Source organism: Macrosteles quadrilineatus, unplaced genomic scaffold, assembly GCF_028750875.1.
Source record: "Macrosteles quadrilineatus isolate MER2022 unplaced genomic scaffold, UCM_ALF_1.0 Scaffold_2__2_contigs__length_208266976, whole genome shotgun sequence".
NCBI classification, from domain to species: domain Eukaryota; kingdom Metazoa; phylum Arthropoda; class Insecta; order Hemiptera; family Cicadellidae; genus Macrosteles; species Macrosteles quadrilineatus.
Window position 1 is genome coordinate 133947745 of NW_026542595.1, and position 17151 is coordinate 133964895.

At 34.1% G+C, this 17151-nt stretch overlaps 2 protein-coding genes and 1 non-coding gene across 17 annotated transcripts in view; 1 reads left to right on the plus strand and 2 right to left on the minus strand.

Moving 5' to 3' along the window:
- Window positions 1-5637: 5637 nt before the first annotated feature.
- On the minus strand, window positions 5638-5710 carry Trnam-cau (transfer RNA methionine (anticodon CAU)). The gene has a single exon. It is a non-coding gene; the product is annotated as a tRNA-Met (tRNA).
- Window positions 5711-7343: 1633 nt separating this feature from the next.
- Window positions 7344-8252, plus strand: LOC128984918 (uncharacterized). The gene has a single exon (XM_054404287.1). The coding sequence runs from the start codon at window positions 7344-7346 to the stop codon at window positions 8250-8252; it is 909 nt and encodes a 302-aa protein (XP_054260262.1).
- Window positions 8253-11690: 3438 nt separating this feature from the next.
- The window catches only part of LOC128987974 (calcium uptake protein 1 homolog, mitochondrial), a 51089-nt gene continuing 45628 nt past the window's right edge, over window positions 11691-17151 (minus strand). For 4 of the 15 annotated variants that reach the window (XM_054409128.1, XM_054409134.1, XM_054409131.1 and 1 more), the window contains one exon: window positions 11691-16851. In XM_054409128.1, coding sequence (XP_054265103.1) covers window positions 16697-16851 — 155 coding nt within the window. In that variant the 3' untranslated portion in view covers window positions 11691-16696. The remainder of the gene's footprint in view (window positions 16852-17151) is intronic. The other 11 variants (XR_008490307.1, XR_008490304.1, XM_054409130.1 and 8 more) reach the window with 11 other exon arrangements.

Sequence of the window (17151 nt, forward strand, 5' to 3'; positions counted from 1 at the left end):
AAAAATGTTTCATTGCGTATAAATTACTAAATTATTAATTTAATACTAAATATTCTCCTGTATTTATTAAAGGAAAAATTTTGTTTTGATACTTTAAGTTGGCCGATTTGCATGGGATGAACATAAAAATATATGTTTTGCAATAACTTAATATATATTATTAATAAATATATTATTTTCCGATACAACGATATATAATTTCGATATATACGATATATAGTTTGCCTAAATTGAGACAGCGTAGGGGTTGGGCCGTGCGGCGCGCGCCGCACCGTGTGAATGCTCCCATAAGAACCAATGCACCTTCACCGAATTGTGCGGCGTGGACGCCGCGCGGCGCTGTCGTCCGGCTCAAGGTGCATCCGGCGGTAACTCGAGCGCCGTGCGGCGAATTCGCCGCGCGGCGCGCGCCGCACATAGTGTGAAAGGACTCATATACTCCCATAGCCCTACGCCGGATCCGGCGGGCGCCGCACGGCGCGCGCCGCGTCGTGTGAAAGAGGCGTAAGCCCTTTAAACTGATGTGCATATTGACCTATGCTTCTATTTAAGATTTCCTTCTGACTCCTTGTGGGACGTCCCCATGATATGACAGAAAATTGATAGTTCCTTAAAAAAGTTGATTTTTAAGTGTGGTGTTGATGTGCAAAATATTATTGATTTATCTGTTGTCGTTTAGAAAATATTAAACCGGTCCGGGACTTTTGGGACAGTCTGTATAATAAGTGAAGGCGATTTCTACAAAACACTACTCCTCCGTTAATAATGGACGGATTTTTACAAACGAAGTGTCAAAATAAAGTATTTTTTGTGTAGATGCCCCCTTTCACCAATTCATGTAATAAAAACTCTCGGGCTTTGGCCCACCACAGGCCATCAGAGTTGGAGTTTCTCCCATAAGATTAACATGGGGGAATCTAAATATTTAATTGGAATCTTTTTCCCCACTAATTTGAGAGAACGGCTGGGCGTAGAAACTTGGTAGATGTGTCCAATGAAAGGTCTTGGTCTGTAGATGAGTTATCAAAAGAAAAACTAAGCAAAATCCCGTAGGACTCTGTCCCAGAAGCCTATAAAGATCCCTCCCCAGAGTTGTTTACATTTTGGTCATGTGAATAGTACTTTTTAATGAAACAGCTGTTCATTTTAAATTGTATTTCAAACAACACATACTGAATTCAACCAAATAAGTATTTGCAATGTTATTTTGGATTTTAAAATTAGTTTTCTTCTTTATAATGTCATGTTTTTCAATATAACGTTCCATTACGAAATCAATGGAAAATCCTTTCATCACAGCAATTCTTAAATGATTTCTTAATGAATTATCTTATATCTATTGTAAGGGTTGGTGTCCGCCTTTTTCACCACTTTTGCCTACATTTAAGTATTATTCTACACATATCAAATATTTATGTAGAAATATCTGCTCTTATCGTGTCTAATAAAATCCAAACATAGAAACCTAGCCTAAAATGGTACCCATATTGAGAAATTATTTGCACCTGCCTATATTACGGACTTTGGTGCACTGGTTTGGTAACATTATTGAAAATAACACGACATTTTGGCTGTAAAATATGGTACAAAGAGAAAATACTATTTAAGCAGCTACTGTCATGCCAGAAAGGTCATATACCTTTTTAACTAGATCACATAACCCTTTATAAGATAGGTTGATTAACAATATGTAAACGTCAATATATACATAACAGCCAATTTACAGTATTTTTGCTTTTTGGAAATGTCCCATTGCTATGTCATCTGCATTATTTGTTGCCAATGAAGCCGCAGGACCATATAAACGAGGAGGTCCCCTAACCGTTCAAGAATAAAAGCCACCTTCACTTCAAGTATATTCCAATACACCTAACATTCCGTAGAGAGATTATATTGACAACTTTTTGTAATTGATAAGGCTAAGACAACTAACTGACATCCCCCCTGCATTAAGGAATTCTAGCTTTAACAGTAACCCCAAAACCAATTTCTCAAAACTGTGCTAGAGGGTTATTCATTGGCACAGAAGTACGATATGAACTGACGCGACTTGACGAAGGAAAAATCAAACTTACACTGTACGTTTATACCTCCCTTTGAAGTTAGAATATGTCTTCCCAACAAACAGATTTTTTTCTGAAATAAAATGGGGATAGATTAATCTGCGTTACACTGATGAAATCACGGAAGTGTTTAGCTACAAAAGATCCACCAATACGATTTTAATACTATTTAAAGATTCTTCCAAAGGAAGAGATACCAGATAACATACTAATAATAACTCCGATGACGTACAGTATGAGAAATATTTTATTCATTGAATGATCAACCATATTTGGTAACTAACGTAATTAATATCATTATTTTTTTACACTTATTACTCTTTCAACAATGCTATAAATGCTCAAAATATGTATATTTTTACTTAATTTATTGCAGTAAGGCTAATGAATTGGCGTAAGGCTTGAAAGTAACCGTCGATTTCGACGGGTTTCACCTAGTCTCAATAAATATTCCGTTACAAATGTTTGGTTATAAATGTTATAGGAAGGTTTCTATCGCATTAGCAGCTTGTGTCTTTTGTCAGCAGGCAGACAAACCGTCAAATAACTAAAAGAATGTCTTAAATATGAAACATGATTGAATTTTCAACTGATAAATAAAGAATAAATACTTTTCCTACAGTTTCCTAACAATGTACATGTTCTCTCACTGATTTGAGAAAGCAAAGTGGCCAATTCGCTCATCAGTGAGACAATGTTAACATTTTCTCACTCTAATTACTTTGTCTCACTCCAGATTTGCAACGTGAAGGCACGAAATAGTGAGCGCGTAACATGCAGGCAACGTCGTATGCGCGCGTAATACGTTGGCAGCACTGGCTGTAAATCAGCTGGTCAGCTGTTGTACTGTTGTATTTGTCACTTCACATTGTTATATTTAAAGTTCACTTCTGTGTAAAAATAGGCTATGTTTCTTCACAAATATATTTGTTTTATGGTAACTGTAGGAAAAGTATAATGTGCATCAACTCGAGTTCAAAGTACAATTGCCTAACTCGAGAAACCATTCCTGAGTAATGATTTCTCGGGGATGATGAAACTGCCCCGATATTTTAGGTAAGTTTTAAATGCTGAAACTGCCCCGCTCATAACAGAGCATCAAGAAGGGTCGCCTCGCCATACCAGAAATGCTGAAATCGCCCCGAGCACCCGGCTAGGTAGCCGCTACGGGTCTGGGAGAAAGGGAATTGTTGTTGTCCCTGCGTTCTGTCAGTGACTGCAGTCTTCTTATAACTACCACAAAATATCTGGAATTACTAGCTTATTTTAGGTTAGGTATTGGTACAGAAACAAAAAGAGGGGATTATTGTTGTTCCTGCGTTCTGTCAGTGACTGCAGTCTTCTAATAACTACCACCAATATCAGGAATATCTAGCTTTTTAAGGTTAGGTTAGGTTAGGTTAGGTTAGTTTGGGTTAGGTTAGGTTAGGTTGGGTTAGGTTAGGTTGGGTTAGGTATTGGTACATAAACAATTGTGGCTTGGCAGGAAAAAGTAGTCGACGGCAGCTTTAGAAGACTGCAGTCACTGACAGGTCACAGGGACAAAAATAATTCCCTTTTATCCCCAATCCTGTAGCTACTACCTGGCCGGGTGCTCGGGGCAATTTCAGCATTTCTAGTCTTGCGATGGGACCCTTGCTAATCCTTTTTAATGAGCGGGGCAGTTTCATCGTTTCAAAAGTACCCAAAACGTCGGGGCAGTTTCAGTACGCCCGATTTCTCTCGAGTGAGTCAATTGCTCACTTTTCTCACTAGTTGCACAAATAACTATTTCACCTCAAATATAATATTTTAAATATATATTTACAGGTATTACTGTATATTTACTTATATACAGGTATTTTTGCACGTAAAATATTATCCATCTCAAAAATATATAACTAAAATAAACTAAATATAACTAAAATATGTAAGCATATTCATATATTATCAATATTTTAGGTAGTTTGGTTTAGGTAAAAATTTTTACAAGGGTTAGAGACAAAAAGTATGTTTTGTTATAGAGAAACTTTTTCGTAAACGTGTTTAAAGGTTACTAGGGAAGGGACTATTTGAGCAAATATGTTGGTTTTAAAACATGGCATGTATGGTATACAATAGTTAGAAAACCTACGGAAATTCTAAGTTTGAATACACGCTGTAGAAAGACTTGCCAAACTGTTTGATAAACCACTAGCGCCTTTCGATATACTAAACGCATCACACTGAACTCAACTGCTTAACGTACAACATCATCAGTTTGAAGGCGTTACTAGAAACAGTCGAAACCTATTTGTATTTGAAAATATTTTGTTGATCTTTGGCTAACTAAAGTTTATTGCCAAAAGTATAGGCTTATTTTATTAAAATAGTACTATGTGATCGATACAAATTTTATTTTGGAATAATGATATGTTACAATATTTGAACATATTGATCAACTAATGCAGTAGGTAATTTGTAAGCTAAGAATTTTCTGCTCTTGGGATTTTGTCCTGACGTAAACAAATTAATGTTTAGGAGTTTGACAATTAATTTACCATAATTATGTATTGTATTTATTGATCATGACCAGTCGGTTCCTTTGGGATTTGAAAGAATTTAAAATGCCATGAAATGAAATATAGATACAACACAACAACTTAGGTATAACGAAATAGAAATAGACGTACCCCGTATTTGAAAACAAAACCATTGCTCGACCGACCAGTTAAAATTCATGATAAATTTATTGTTAGTTTATGAAATTTATCGTAAATTGTGGTAATTTAATTATTTCTGGAAAATTCACCTATGCAACTATGAAAACAAAAATCTTAAAATTAAAATAGTGTATATACTACAGTGTATGCTATATAATTAATTATTCTACGATACTCACCCATCCAACCGATCCCGCCATGGCGCCCATGTGCGAGCGGCCGGTCTAGCAGACGACTTTATCAGCTGGGGAAAGCTTAACAGCTGATCAACTGTGACTGCATAATTAATTGGTTACATCTTACCTCATGTGATGAACCAACAAACTGAAATCGTCTATGTGCAAGGCCGTTTACGCTTCATGCAATAATTGCAATCGGGTTTGCAATTTGTTTGGGTGAAACCATAGACTGACTATATATTCCCTTGCAGCCTATGTCTTAAAACTATTTTTGTTGTCACTCGTTTTATACTAGTGCTGTTTTCGGGCAAAGTGGTTGTTATGAATTTTGTTAGTTGTTGAAAATGTATTAGTTGTTATGCCGAATTCGCTTATTAACGATTTCGGGATCCGTGGGTAAGGCTATAAGTTTACAAATAACTTATACAATTAAATCAGGAAAATAACGACGATTTGTACCCAAATGAAATTAGTTAGTCGATATAAGTGTAGACTGATGAAATTTTGTACAATTCTGTAAAGTTACGGACAAAACATTAAAATAGGCTACGTGTTTTTAGGGTATAAAATTGAAAAAGTAATAAATGTTTTCTGGTTAAATAGTCTATAATACTACTGATTAGTACAAACTTTTTCCTCTTTAAAAAAGTCAATGAAATTTTAATTAACTACACAGTAATCAATTGGAAATGTTTTCGGTCATCAAAAAGTTCATGCCCCGGGTGAGGATCGAACTCACGACCTTGAGATTATGAGACTCACGCGCTGCCTACTGCGCTACCGAGGCGATGAGGTGCGAGGCAGGAATAGTCAATTTTGTCCTTGACCAACAGGCTTCTGACTGTTTGTTTCAGACCTGTTTGCTCAGACGCTCAGACAACAGGGCTCGGATAATCGAAATAAAGGCATTTAATATCAGAAATTCTTTAATATTTTCTTAAGGTATTCTTCATAATAATTTTGAAAGGAAATAAAATAATATTTATTTACCTGTTATCTATCTATATATTAATAGGCAAGCATGTTTCTTTCAAACTTTTTTTCTCAGCTTGTGTGCATCGCAGAGAAAATCTACGCATACTGTTGGAAAGATATTTTCCTGTAGATGTGCAGAACCCTTTTATAAATTAAAATAGGCTCAAAAATAAGCACACAAAATGAGTTTTAAATTTTGGAAAAATTAACATATATGGATCTAATGGGTTGCCATGCTGGTGACTAAATAACAACGAAAAACATAAAATCTAAACAAAAGGAGAAATAACAATCACATGTTTTATTTACAGCGTAGGGTGAAAATAGGGAAGCCTGTATTTGACTTACCATCCCCATGTTAAAGTTGTCGCCAGGTTTAAAATTAAATTAGTCGTAGTTTAAATGTATTCGCTTGTACAGGAAATACATTCCCTTATTGGGTCTAATAGCCAGACCCAATAAGAACCCTAATGATTTCGATTGAAGGGTCCAATCGAAATCGATCACCACTTACCATCTTTTTTGTATAACCGTCTTGTGAGTAACAGTATAAGCGTAAATATATGTTTCAAGTGTTATAAGACGAGTTTCTTTTATTTACTTTCCGGATCTTTTTTACCAAGTCAAACTTATGTAATGACTTATTATATGAGCTATAGCAACTGTTATGACCAATCAACTTTGTCAGAAGGAAAAATAAGGTAGAAAATATGATTTTTGACATGAATTTTGTGACTGGCTCATTCAAATACATGTTTTTTTGATAAAAAAATGTGACAGCTGATCCATTGAAGGAATGTCTACTTCAGTCTCCTATAGTCAAGTGCACATTACATATTTTTGGTTGAGTTTTCGACCACTAGTATTTTTTTATGCAAGCCTAAAACTATTTTTTTTCCTAATTGATGACTACAGTACACAGTAAGTCACCATAGATATAGATGATTTAACCTTTTTGTCAGAGGATTTGTAATTTCCTCTAGTTGATAAGGTGGTGTTTCATATCCTTTGTAGCCCATCATAATGTATGATATCGATATTTATAATATTTCCATCTTTTCATGTTATTTTAAATACTATCTACTGTATTTGAAACTAATAAAAATAGTACCATACAATTTATTCTTAAAAATGTATGTAGGTAAAGGGTGGTCCACGGGAAACGGACGTATTTGAATCGCGCGGTACTCGGCGACTGGTGGAGGGGGAGACTCGCGGTGAAGGTCATTCGACTCCCTACTCCGCGCCATTTAGTTGCCATCATGCCGCTGTGGACGAAAGATCATCGCGTGTTTGTATACGATACCTTTGTTAAAAGTGGTGAGTCTGTTATCGAAACTCAACGGTGTTTTAGGCGTCATTTTCGTATTGGTCGTCATGGTGAAGTCCCAAGTCGGAATACAATTTTAAGGTGGGTGAATGCATTTAGATCTAAAGGATCCGTAATGAAAACAAAGCCACCCGGCCCTTCTCGCACTGCACGTACTCCACAAAACGTGGATAGAGTGAGAGATGCGATTCAGCGCAGTCCTGGCCGTTCCGCAAGGCGTCACGCAACGGAACTTGGGCTGAGTAAGAGCACAGTGAAACGGATATTACACAAGGATTTAGGGTTTCATCCATATAAAATTATGATTGTACAGAAGTTAAACGATGCTGATTATCAACAACGCGTTATGTTTGCTGAAACAATGTTAAACATGTTTGAAGAGAATGACGACATAAAAATTTTAATGAGTGATGAAGCCCACTTCCATTTGGATGGGACTGTTAATAAACAGAACTGCCGTTATTGGGCCTTGGAAAACCCTCGTGAGCTACATCAGAGACCATTGCACAGTCAAAAAGTCACCGTTTGGTGTGCTGTAGGGAAATTTGGAATTTTCGGACCATTTTTCTTTGAAGAAAACGAAAGAACTGTGACTATAACTTCTGAACGATATGTCAATATGATGACAAACTTTTTCATTCCGGAACTTGAAAGACAAGGAATCGACCCCGATCATGTATGGTTTCAGCAGGACGGGGCTACTGCGCATACGGCCCGAGCCTCTATGGCAGCAGTTCGAGCATTGTTCCCAGGGCGACTAATCTCACGGTTCGGTGATGTTGCGTGGCCACCACGTTCACCGGACTTATCAATGTGCGACTTTTTTCTTTGGGGTCACCTGAAGGCAAATGTTTACAAAGAAAAGCCACGAACTCAAGAAGAATTGAAGAATGCAATTCGGTACCAAATTGAACTAATCAATGAACAGTTATTGATAAAAGTGGAAACCAGTTTTCGAGAAAGACTCAATATGTGTGTCAATTCAAATGGCCGTCATTTGGGTGATGTAATTTTTAAAAAATGAATCAAGGTACTTTTTGTAAATGGCATAACTTTACCTTTATTTCTGTACTAATAAAATTTGTTTATGTTTCTAGCTTTTAGAGCTATTGTTTTTTTAAATACGTCCGTTTCCCGTGGACCACCCTGTACTTGGAACATTTTTGTCCAAAATAAGTTTAAGTATATAGAAAATATTATATTTGATAGTCAAATCACATATTTATCTTCTGGTTCAATGGAGAGCTTAATTTACTTTTTTTCGACACAAGGAATATAGACTAGGCCCGTTTTCAAAAAAAGGCAATGCAAGAAGCATTTCATGTAACAATTGGGGAAACAACGTTTTTAGGGTATTTCGACCCTGCTGAGTACGAATCTGCCTGTTGCCAACGCGAAATTTGAACCGGAAGTGCGGTATCCAAGATGGCGGCCAAAACTCTGTTTGCCCCATATCTCCCTTGTTAGTTGGCCTAAAATAATGGTTTAAACGTGTATATAGGGGGTTTTCAGATGCCAAGCACATTAAAACACTCAAAATTAACTTAAATTAAGTTTTGAGGGCATATCTTCCAAAATGGCGCCCAAGATGGTCGCTAAAAACTCTAATTTACGCATATCTCCCTTGTTTTTTGGCTTAAAATAATTATTTAGACGTCTGCATAGGGGTTTTCTCGGATGCCAAACACATTGCAACACCCAAAATTTACTTACATTAAGTTATGGGGGCATATATTCCAAGATGGCACCCGAGATGGCCGCCAAAAACTCTTATTTCCATATATATATATCCCTTGTTTGTTTGTTTAAATTAATTATTTAAACGTCTACAAAGGTATTTTCTCGCATGTTAAATCACATTGCAACACTAATTATTTACTTTCTTTGAGTTTAGATGTTTCTAAGATGGCAATAAAAACATTATTGTGCTTACGTGATCTCCGTGCGTATTATTGTATTTAGTGTTTAAAACCAGTCAGATATCTATTAGTGGCTGAATATTTGCTACTATTTTTGAAATACTAATTGAAATTTAGCAATGTCAAAGTAGAAGGCAAATTGTTTAATGTACTCTGGTGGCACCGTAGATAACGCGTAGTATAACAGAACCTGTAATTAAGTAATTGTAGAATTAATTGTGTATGATGTTGACGAATCTATCACTTATTTAAGGTGTCCAGTTATGTAAATATATTTTAATTGTAAAATATAACGATGCCATACGTATGTTTTGTATGTTTTACGGCAATAAATAATTTGATTTGATTTGATGTTATTTGAACGTTTAGTCCAACAGAACCTGTAAAAATTATTGTTTAGACCATACCTAAAATATTGTATTTATCTTGTGGTACCACCCATCAATGGAGGTTTGTTTACCATGGGTCTCAATGGATGAAATAGATTTTTTTTTAGTTTTTTTTATGGCAGCATTGTGTTGGCTGCTCTGATCAACATTATTAGTAAACAATTCTTATTCTTTTTAATATCTTATGTTGGCCAACCGTCTATAAAAGTTAGTTTATGAAGAGAAAGTAAACAATTGTATACATGTGTACAAAATAATTGTTAATAAGGTAACATCTTTTGTTTTCCAACCGTCTATAAAAGTTTGTTTGTGAAGAAAAAGTAAACATTTGTAAATTTCTAAGAAATAATCATTTGACGTAAGTACAATTTGTATTAAATCCTAAGTTCATTCAAAATTAGCAATAGGGAGTTTTTGAACCCTTCGTTAAATAATCACGGTAAACGCAATACGTTATTTTCACATTTAATAAACGAGAAAACATAACGAATAGCGTTTACCGTGATTATTTAACAAATGGTTCAAAAACTCCTTATTGATAAGTTAAAATAAACTAAGGATTACAAATTGTACTTACCTCAAATAATTATTTCGTAGAAATGCATACAGATGTTTACTTTCTCTTCACAAACAAACTTTCATAGACTGTTGGGAAACAAAAGATGTTACCTTATTAACAATTATTTTGTACACATACAATTGTTTACTTTCTCTTCATAAACTAACTTTTATAGACGGTTGGCCTACATAAGATATTAAAAAGAATAAGAATTGTTTGCTGATTAATGTTGATCAGTGCAGCCAACACAATGCTGCCATAAAAAAAACTTTAAAAAATCTATTTCATCCATTGAGACCCATAGTAAACAAACCTCCATTGATGGGTGGTACCACAAGATCAATACAATATAACAGTACAGTATCATTGTTAATATTGTCACCAAATTGTTTATTAGGCTATTATTTATTAATGTGTTATAAAGAACCTTTGTTTAGTTTAATTTACATGCACCACCTCTTGCGGATTTTAGGTATGTTCTAAAAAATAATTTTTACAGGTTCTGTTGGACTAAACGTTCAAATAACATCAAATCAAATCAAATTATTTATTGCCGTAAAACATACGTATGGCATCGTCATATTTTACAATAAATATCTATTTACATAACTGGACACCTTAAATAAGTGATAAATTCGTCAACTTCATACACAATTAATTCTACAATTTCTTAATTACAGGTTCTGTTATACTACGCGTTATCTACGGTGCCACCAGAGTACATTAAACAATTTGCCTTCTACTTTGACATTGCTAAATTTCAATTAGTATTTCAAAAATAGTAGCAAATATTCAGCCACTAATAGATATCTGACTGGTCTTAAACACTAAATACAATAATACACACGGAGCTCACGTAAGCACAATGCAGTTTTTATTGCCATCTTAGAAACATATGTCATCTAAACTCGAAGGAAGTAAATAATGAGTGTTGCAATGTGATTTAACATGCGAGAAAATACCTTTGTAGACGTTTAAATAATTAATTTAAACAAACAAACAAGGGATATATATATATACGGAAATAAGAGTTTTTGGCGGCCATCTTGGGTGCCATCTTGGAATATATGCCCCCATAACTTAATGTAAGTAAATTTTGGGCGTTGCAATGTGTTTGGCATCCGAGAAAACCCCTATGCAGACGTCTAAATAATTATTTTAAGAGAAAAAACAAGGGAGATATGCGTAAATTTGAGTTTTTGGCGGCCATCTTGGACGCCATTTTGGAAGATATGCCCTCAAAACTTAATTTAAGTTAATTTTGAGTGTTTTAATGTGCTTGGCATCTGAAAACCCCCTATATACACGTTTAAACCATTATTTTAGGCCAACTAACAAGGAAGATATGGGGCAAACAGAGTTTTGGTCGCCATCTTGGATACCGCACTTCCGGTTAAAATTTCGCGTTGGCAACAGGCAGATTCGTACTCAGCAGGGTCGAACTACCCTAAAAACGTTGTTTCCCCAATTGTTACATGAAATGCTTCTTGCACTTTATAGAGAGGGATTTTTTAATTTTGGGCCTGGTCTAATAACCAAAGAATCATATCGAAACACAAATTGAAATTTGTAGCAGGTCTCAAGAATAAAATGGGTTTGTGGATAGTGAAAAATCTTTATTCCACTAAATTCATTAACAAGGGTAAAGTAATTCTTATTTACAAATTTTCAGCATAACTGTCGATTATAATAGCTATTTGCTAATAATTAATTTTCAATGCCTATATAAGGAGGAAACACGCAAACAATCCATTGAGTTCTTCTCTTATCTGAAATACAGAAAATAAAGTTAAATATAAGTTATAAGATCTAAATTTTCATTTATAAATAATGTATAATGTATACATTAAAATTTGTATTAAGTAACATTGTACTTATCATGAATAATTTTTACATCTTAAATCTTAACTACTAACAAGCGTAATCATTATCGTTTACTACATAAATAAATACTACGATGCTAATGTAAATAAATTTACATTGGAAAAATGTAAATTTGAAAATTTCATTATCAATGTATCATATTTATGTTCCATGATTTCAATAACTAGTAGATCCAAATGTGAATTTACTGGATTAATTTTAAAATAGGTATAAACCAAGTTTTAATTAGTGTTATTAGTTAAATTTGATTACTTTTGGCAGAGTAGTACTGTAATCAAAGGCAACTTCAGAGATTTGACGAACAAATTTTAATAAGATTGCTTCTATGTATACTAACTTAAATAAATTTAAACAACACAAATAATAGAACAAAAAATTATATTCCGGTAAATGAAGTAATACACCTCAGAACTTAAATTAAATTGTTAGTATACTGATGATTTATAACTATAACTAGAGACTGATTTTCTTAAATATAAACTTGACTACTAATTAAATTAAAGAAGTGGTAACACCCTTAGGTTTTGTGACTATGAAAATCCAAAAGGAATTATTAAATGGATGCATTCACGGATACTAATTTAAATATTTCTGATTAGTCTAGATTAGATCTTCAACTTTGGGAATTATAGGTCCTTAAAAAAAATTGTGATGATGTACTGACACAGATTTTTAAACAATCCATAATAGCAAACATTATTTGACTTTTGAAACAGAACGAAAGTATTATTAAAGTTTAAGAATATTTGAACAAAAATAGTTTTTTAGGATACAAACCTCCTAACAGAAAACTGCCTCTATCTGTCCTAATCAAATGGGAAATTGATCATATTAATCATATAATTATTAATACAATAGGTATAGGCTGAGTTTAAAAATGTAGAATGTTTGCAATAGAAAAATAAAATCAACATACTGCACTCACTGCACACCAGTTTGAAAGAGGTTTCAAGTTTTTAGCTTCTAAGAAACCTAAAAATAACAAAAAAAAGTTATATTCTCAGATTTAAGCCACTTGAATACTCAACAATACAGGACAATTATGATTTACCTAAAAAATAACAGACAAAATTTATTTAACAGGATATAGGATAGTTCATTAGAAATTGTATTTAAAGAGGATGATGCAACAGGATAATATACTTTGTGCGATAGTAAATAGTTAAATACAAATAAAATTAACATTACCTTTAACAACATTATTAAATAACTTCTCACTGTTATAGTCGCTGAAAAAAATAAGCTTAACTAGACTTTTAAGATCCGACATTTTATTGAACGGTATGACTGATAATCATGCATTTACATAGAGGATGTTACATACACCATAGTGCAAAACATGCTTACACCAGATTTCTTAATACAATTAAAACTTAACAGGAAACATTAACAAACTCAGCATACAATGAAATAGTAAATCACAGTTCATCCAGATGTATTTTCTATTTTTGGATTGTATTTTAGTGGTAAAGTTACATAAAGTATTTCTTTCTTTTGTTATTTATTAATGATTTTTTTCTTAGGGGGGCCAGATTTTTCAGTTTTAGGCTTTAAAAATACATGTTTAAGTTTGGACTAAAGCTTTGATTACAAAGAACTCCGTACAGCTTAAACACTTATGCATTTTTTTTGCAAATTTACGACTGTTAATTGCTACTATACTCCGTTCACAAAAATTAGGCGGTTTGGGGGGAAGCGATTCCATTCCCTCTACCTCAATCTAACATTGAAACACCAGCCGACAGCTGCTCAGCTGATGTATAAGCTAAAAACATGGAGGGGAGACTCAAAAAACCTTCCCCTTAAACCACCTAAATTTTGTGAACAGAGTTTCGTTCAAAAATATATTTTATTTATGAGTTCAAAATTCTGATAATACATTCTACATAATCATTCTGATAATACAAGATATTTTAAATTTTTACCTACTTTAGTGTCAGTTGTTCAAGTTTTTTTATCCAACCACAATGTTTGTTTACCTAATGTGCTGTTACCCACAGGCTTCACCCCGTTTGACTTGATAAGTATGTATTAATAAAACTATTGATTGGATTGGTTAAGTTGCTGAAATAAACAAAACAGAATGCAGTAATACAAACAAATAATCACACCTGATTTAAATGAAAAGTTCCCTGTATTTAATGTGATTTTAATGAAAAGTAGAAAGGAATTACGACCTTAAAGGGCAATTTATGAAATAATGGATAGTTTTGCGCAAGGTTTCTCGTCATGACGAGAGTATAAGTATATGGCGAGTTTTTAAGTATATGGTTTATGGGGTTGCGACTTGTAGTTTTCTCAAAAGTTCATGGGTACTTTGGGATTTATATATGGATGTACATCTAATGTATATGTAATGAATGTATTGGTTTAACTAACTGATTTGAACCGTATTAATCTTTTAGTGTCGTTAGGTTTTTATTTTAAACATCAAAAAAAAGGAAAAAGACATACAAGCCTGCTTTGCGTTGGTATTCCACATAATGTAGAAAATCATTGAATATATCATTTGGATGAACTGACGTTTACTGTAAAATAAATTATGGTAAAATAAATAACACTTACTAACAAGTTGGGAAACAATAAGGATACCCCATAAACATACAAAATACTCCAAACATTCGCATACTGTAACATTAGGTATGAGAAGATGATGTAACAATTCAGTTAAGATAAACATATACAATGCAATGTAAGATGTGGCCAATAAATTATCCTTTAGGTAGAAGTATTTAGTTCCCAAGTATTACTCGCAATACATCGAGCCCTTACATGCTTACATGACAAAGGTACGTCAACTCTTCAACTGTGCTTTCTTGACAGTGAAAGCAATAATGTCTCCGAGATAATAGCTAAGCAGTAGCGGTACCTACTTAAGTTGCGGAGAAGACTACAGGGGCTAAAGCTCCCCCTGGACCTGAAAAAAACTGATATTTTGTCCTAAAAACGTATCGGCTTTTTTTGGACACAGATCTAACCATTTTGTTAGAAAACAGTTGTGTCAGATGTTACAAATAGCTTTAGAAAGTCACCAAATAGCTTTAAACATAACAAATTTTCTGAAGGGGGAACCCCGGACCCCCTTCTTTTTTCCCACACCCCCTGGTAGCCCCCTTCACTTGACAAGGTCCTAGAACCACCACTGTAGTAATTATTATTATTAAAGTGATTATTATACAACTTAGAGGGTTAACATTTTCAAAACTTATTGGTGGCGCTAATATTTTATGAATTATAATACTCACTAACTGGCAGAATTTTTAAACCAAGGAATTTTTGATTTGAAGAGAGAGTCCCATATAATAATATTGTCGGTGACAGTATACTATTTAAGTTTGTGTGTATAGTATACAGTTTTGTAGAAACTCTTTCCCATTCTGGTAAAAGCCTGCTAATCCTCACAACAATCCTAAAAGCCCTTAACCTGGTAATGAGAAATCAGTTTTTTTTTAAAACGTCTTGAAAATTTTAAACATTTAAAAGTGCATAGCTTGATCGCTTTATGGAGTAATAAAGTGCTGAAAGACATGACAATTGTCATATTTGGGTGAAAATATCCACCTAGGTGGCGTCCCCATCTCAATTGATATTGCATAAGGTGAAGGATGGGTATATTTACAGACTCATTTATCAAAAGCCCAATGGTCCACATCTGGGTCCAGTTTAATAGTGTCTGTATATCTATTATATTATTAAAGTGATACAATCAAATTTTATGTAAACGGTTAAGGTCATTTACCAAATAAAAATATAGGCATATGGCACATCAAAATGAAGCTTAGAGTGTGTAGATTTGCCGAAAAGTATTGATATGGACGAATTTCCTAAGGGCTCTGCCCCACAGGCTAATGTCCAAAGGGCTACCCCTGGCATATTTCCAAAGTTCAAATGATATAATTCAATTTAGTTCATGAAACAGCTGGTCAGTGCAATAAATTAATGTTTGTTTATTTACTAGAAAAATGAAGATTGAGGAGGGTTATGTTTGGTTTTAAAGAAAGGTTGTATAAGTTTAGTTTAAGTATTGCTCAAAGTTTTCATTTTGTAATTTATATATTAAGCTACATGGAAAGAGGCTTGACTAAAATTGAAGAATTATGGTAAAACATGTCATTCATGAAGCAGCAATATGAAGAAATTGATGCTAAGGTATGTGTCCGTATGGAGGTATGTTCTTTTGGATCTATTTACATCAAAAGTAGGGGTTTGAAAGTAGGATTACACTTTTAAATCAGTTTATATTTTCAAACTAAATCATAGAGTTGCTGTATTTTAAAACACACATCAGCACCACTTGAATAGCTCTCTAGGTCACATTTTCTTCCCATTGCAAAGCACGGGTATAGCAGCTTGTACAAAATTAAACCGTTTTACATTTTTAAATGAAAGTACCGGTATCACAAACGTTTTTAAAGGAAAGCAGTCTCAACTAGTCAAATGTTTTGTAGACCTGCTGAGAATAAAATCTGCCCCTCTTGCACCGAAGGTGGTAACTAATTGGCTAGCAACAGCAACACACCTAAATCAACCATCGAAAAGCTACTGACTTTTCTCACAATCGAATCCACATCCTTCCACTAGGTAAGCCTTACACCCATCCAACTACCCACCTACAGTTTAAAGCTGGGTTAGCTTAAGCGAGCACATAGTAATCTTTCAGGGTACAAACGAGTGTCAAGAAAGCACAGTAGAGGTACATGTAGTAGTACACAAGTGTCTAGATGTCAAAGAGGACCGGCCTTGCTTCCTTGGCACACTTCACCACAGATTGGATGAGTTTTACAAAGCCCGTGTCTTTAGGCTTCTCCAGCCCTCGCAACAGCCTGTTCTTCATCACAGCCACAAACTCTCTGTTACTAAGCTGCCCGTCCACTGAAACAAGCAACAGTCATGAGTATAGCAGTAAAAGGTAACAGTGTGGAGGTTTTATGCTAGCCTTATTTCTAGAAACATATGGACGTTTAAGACCTCACAATTTACATAGGCTAATTCTGATCTTGAAATATTAAACACCAGCAGTATTGAGTTGATTCTCAGTACAGTACTTCATTACTTTGGATTTGATATACATATTTTTAAAACGTTTTTAACATTATTCATCTCCTAATAATCATGATAATGTTCAACAATAGTGACAACATCATAATCTAACAAGGTTGAGGGGAACTCGTC

Bases quoted from the DNA above. Each gene is read 5' to 3' on its own strand.
- LOC128984918 (XM_054404287.1), top strand. From the start codon at position 7,344: ATGAAAACAAAGCCACCCGGCCCTTCTCGCACTGCACGTACTCCACAA.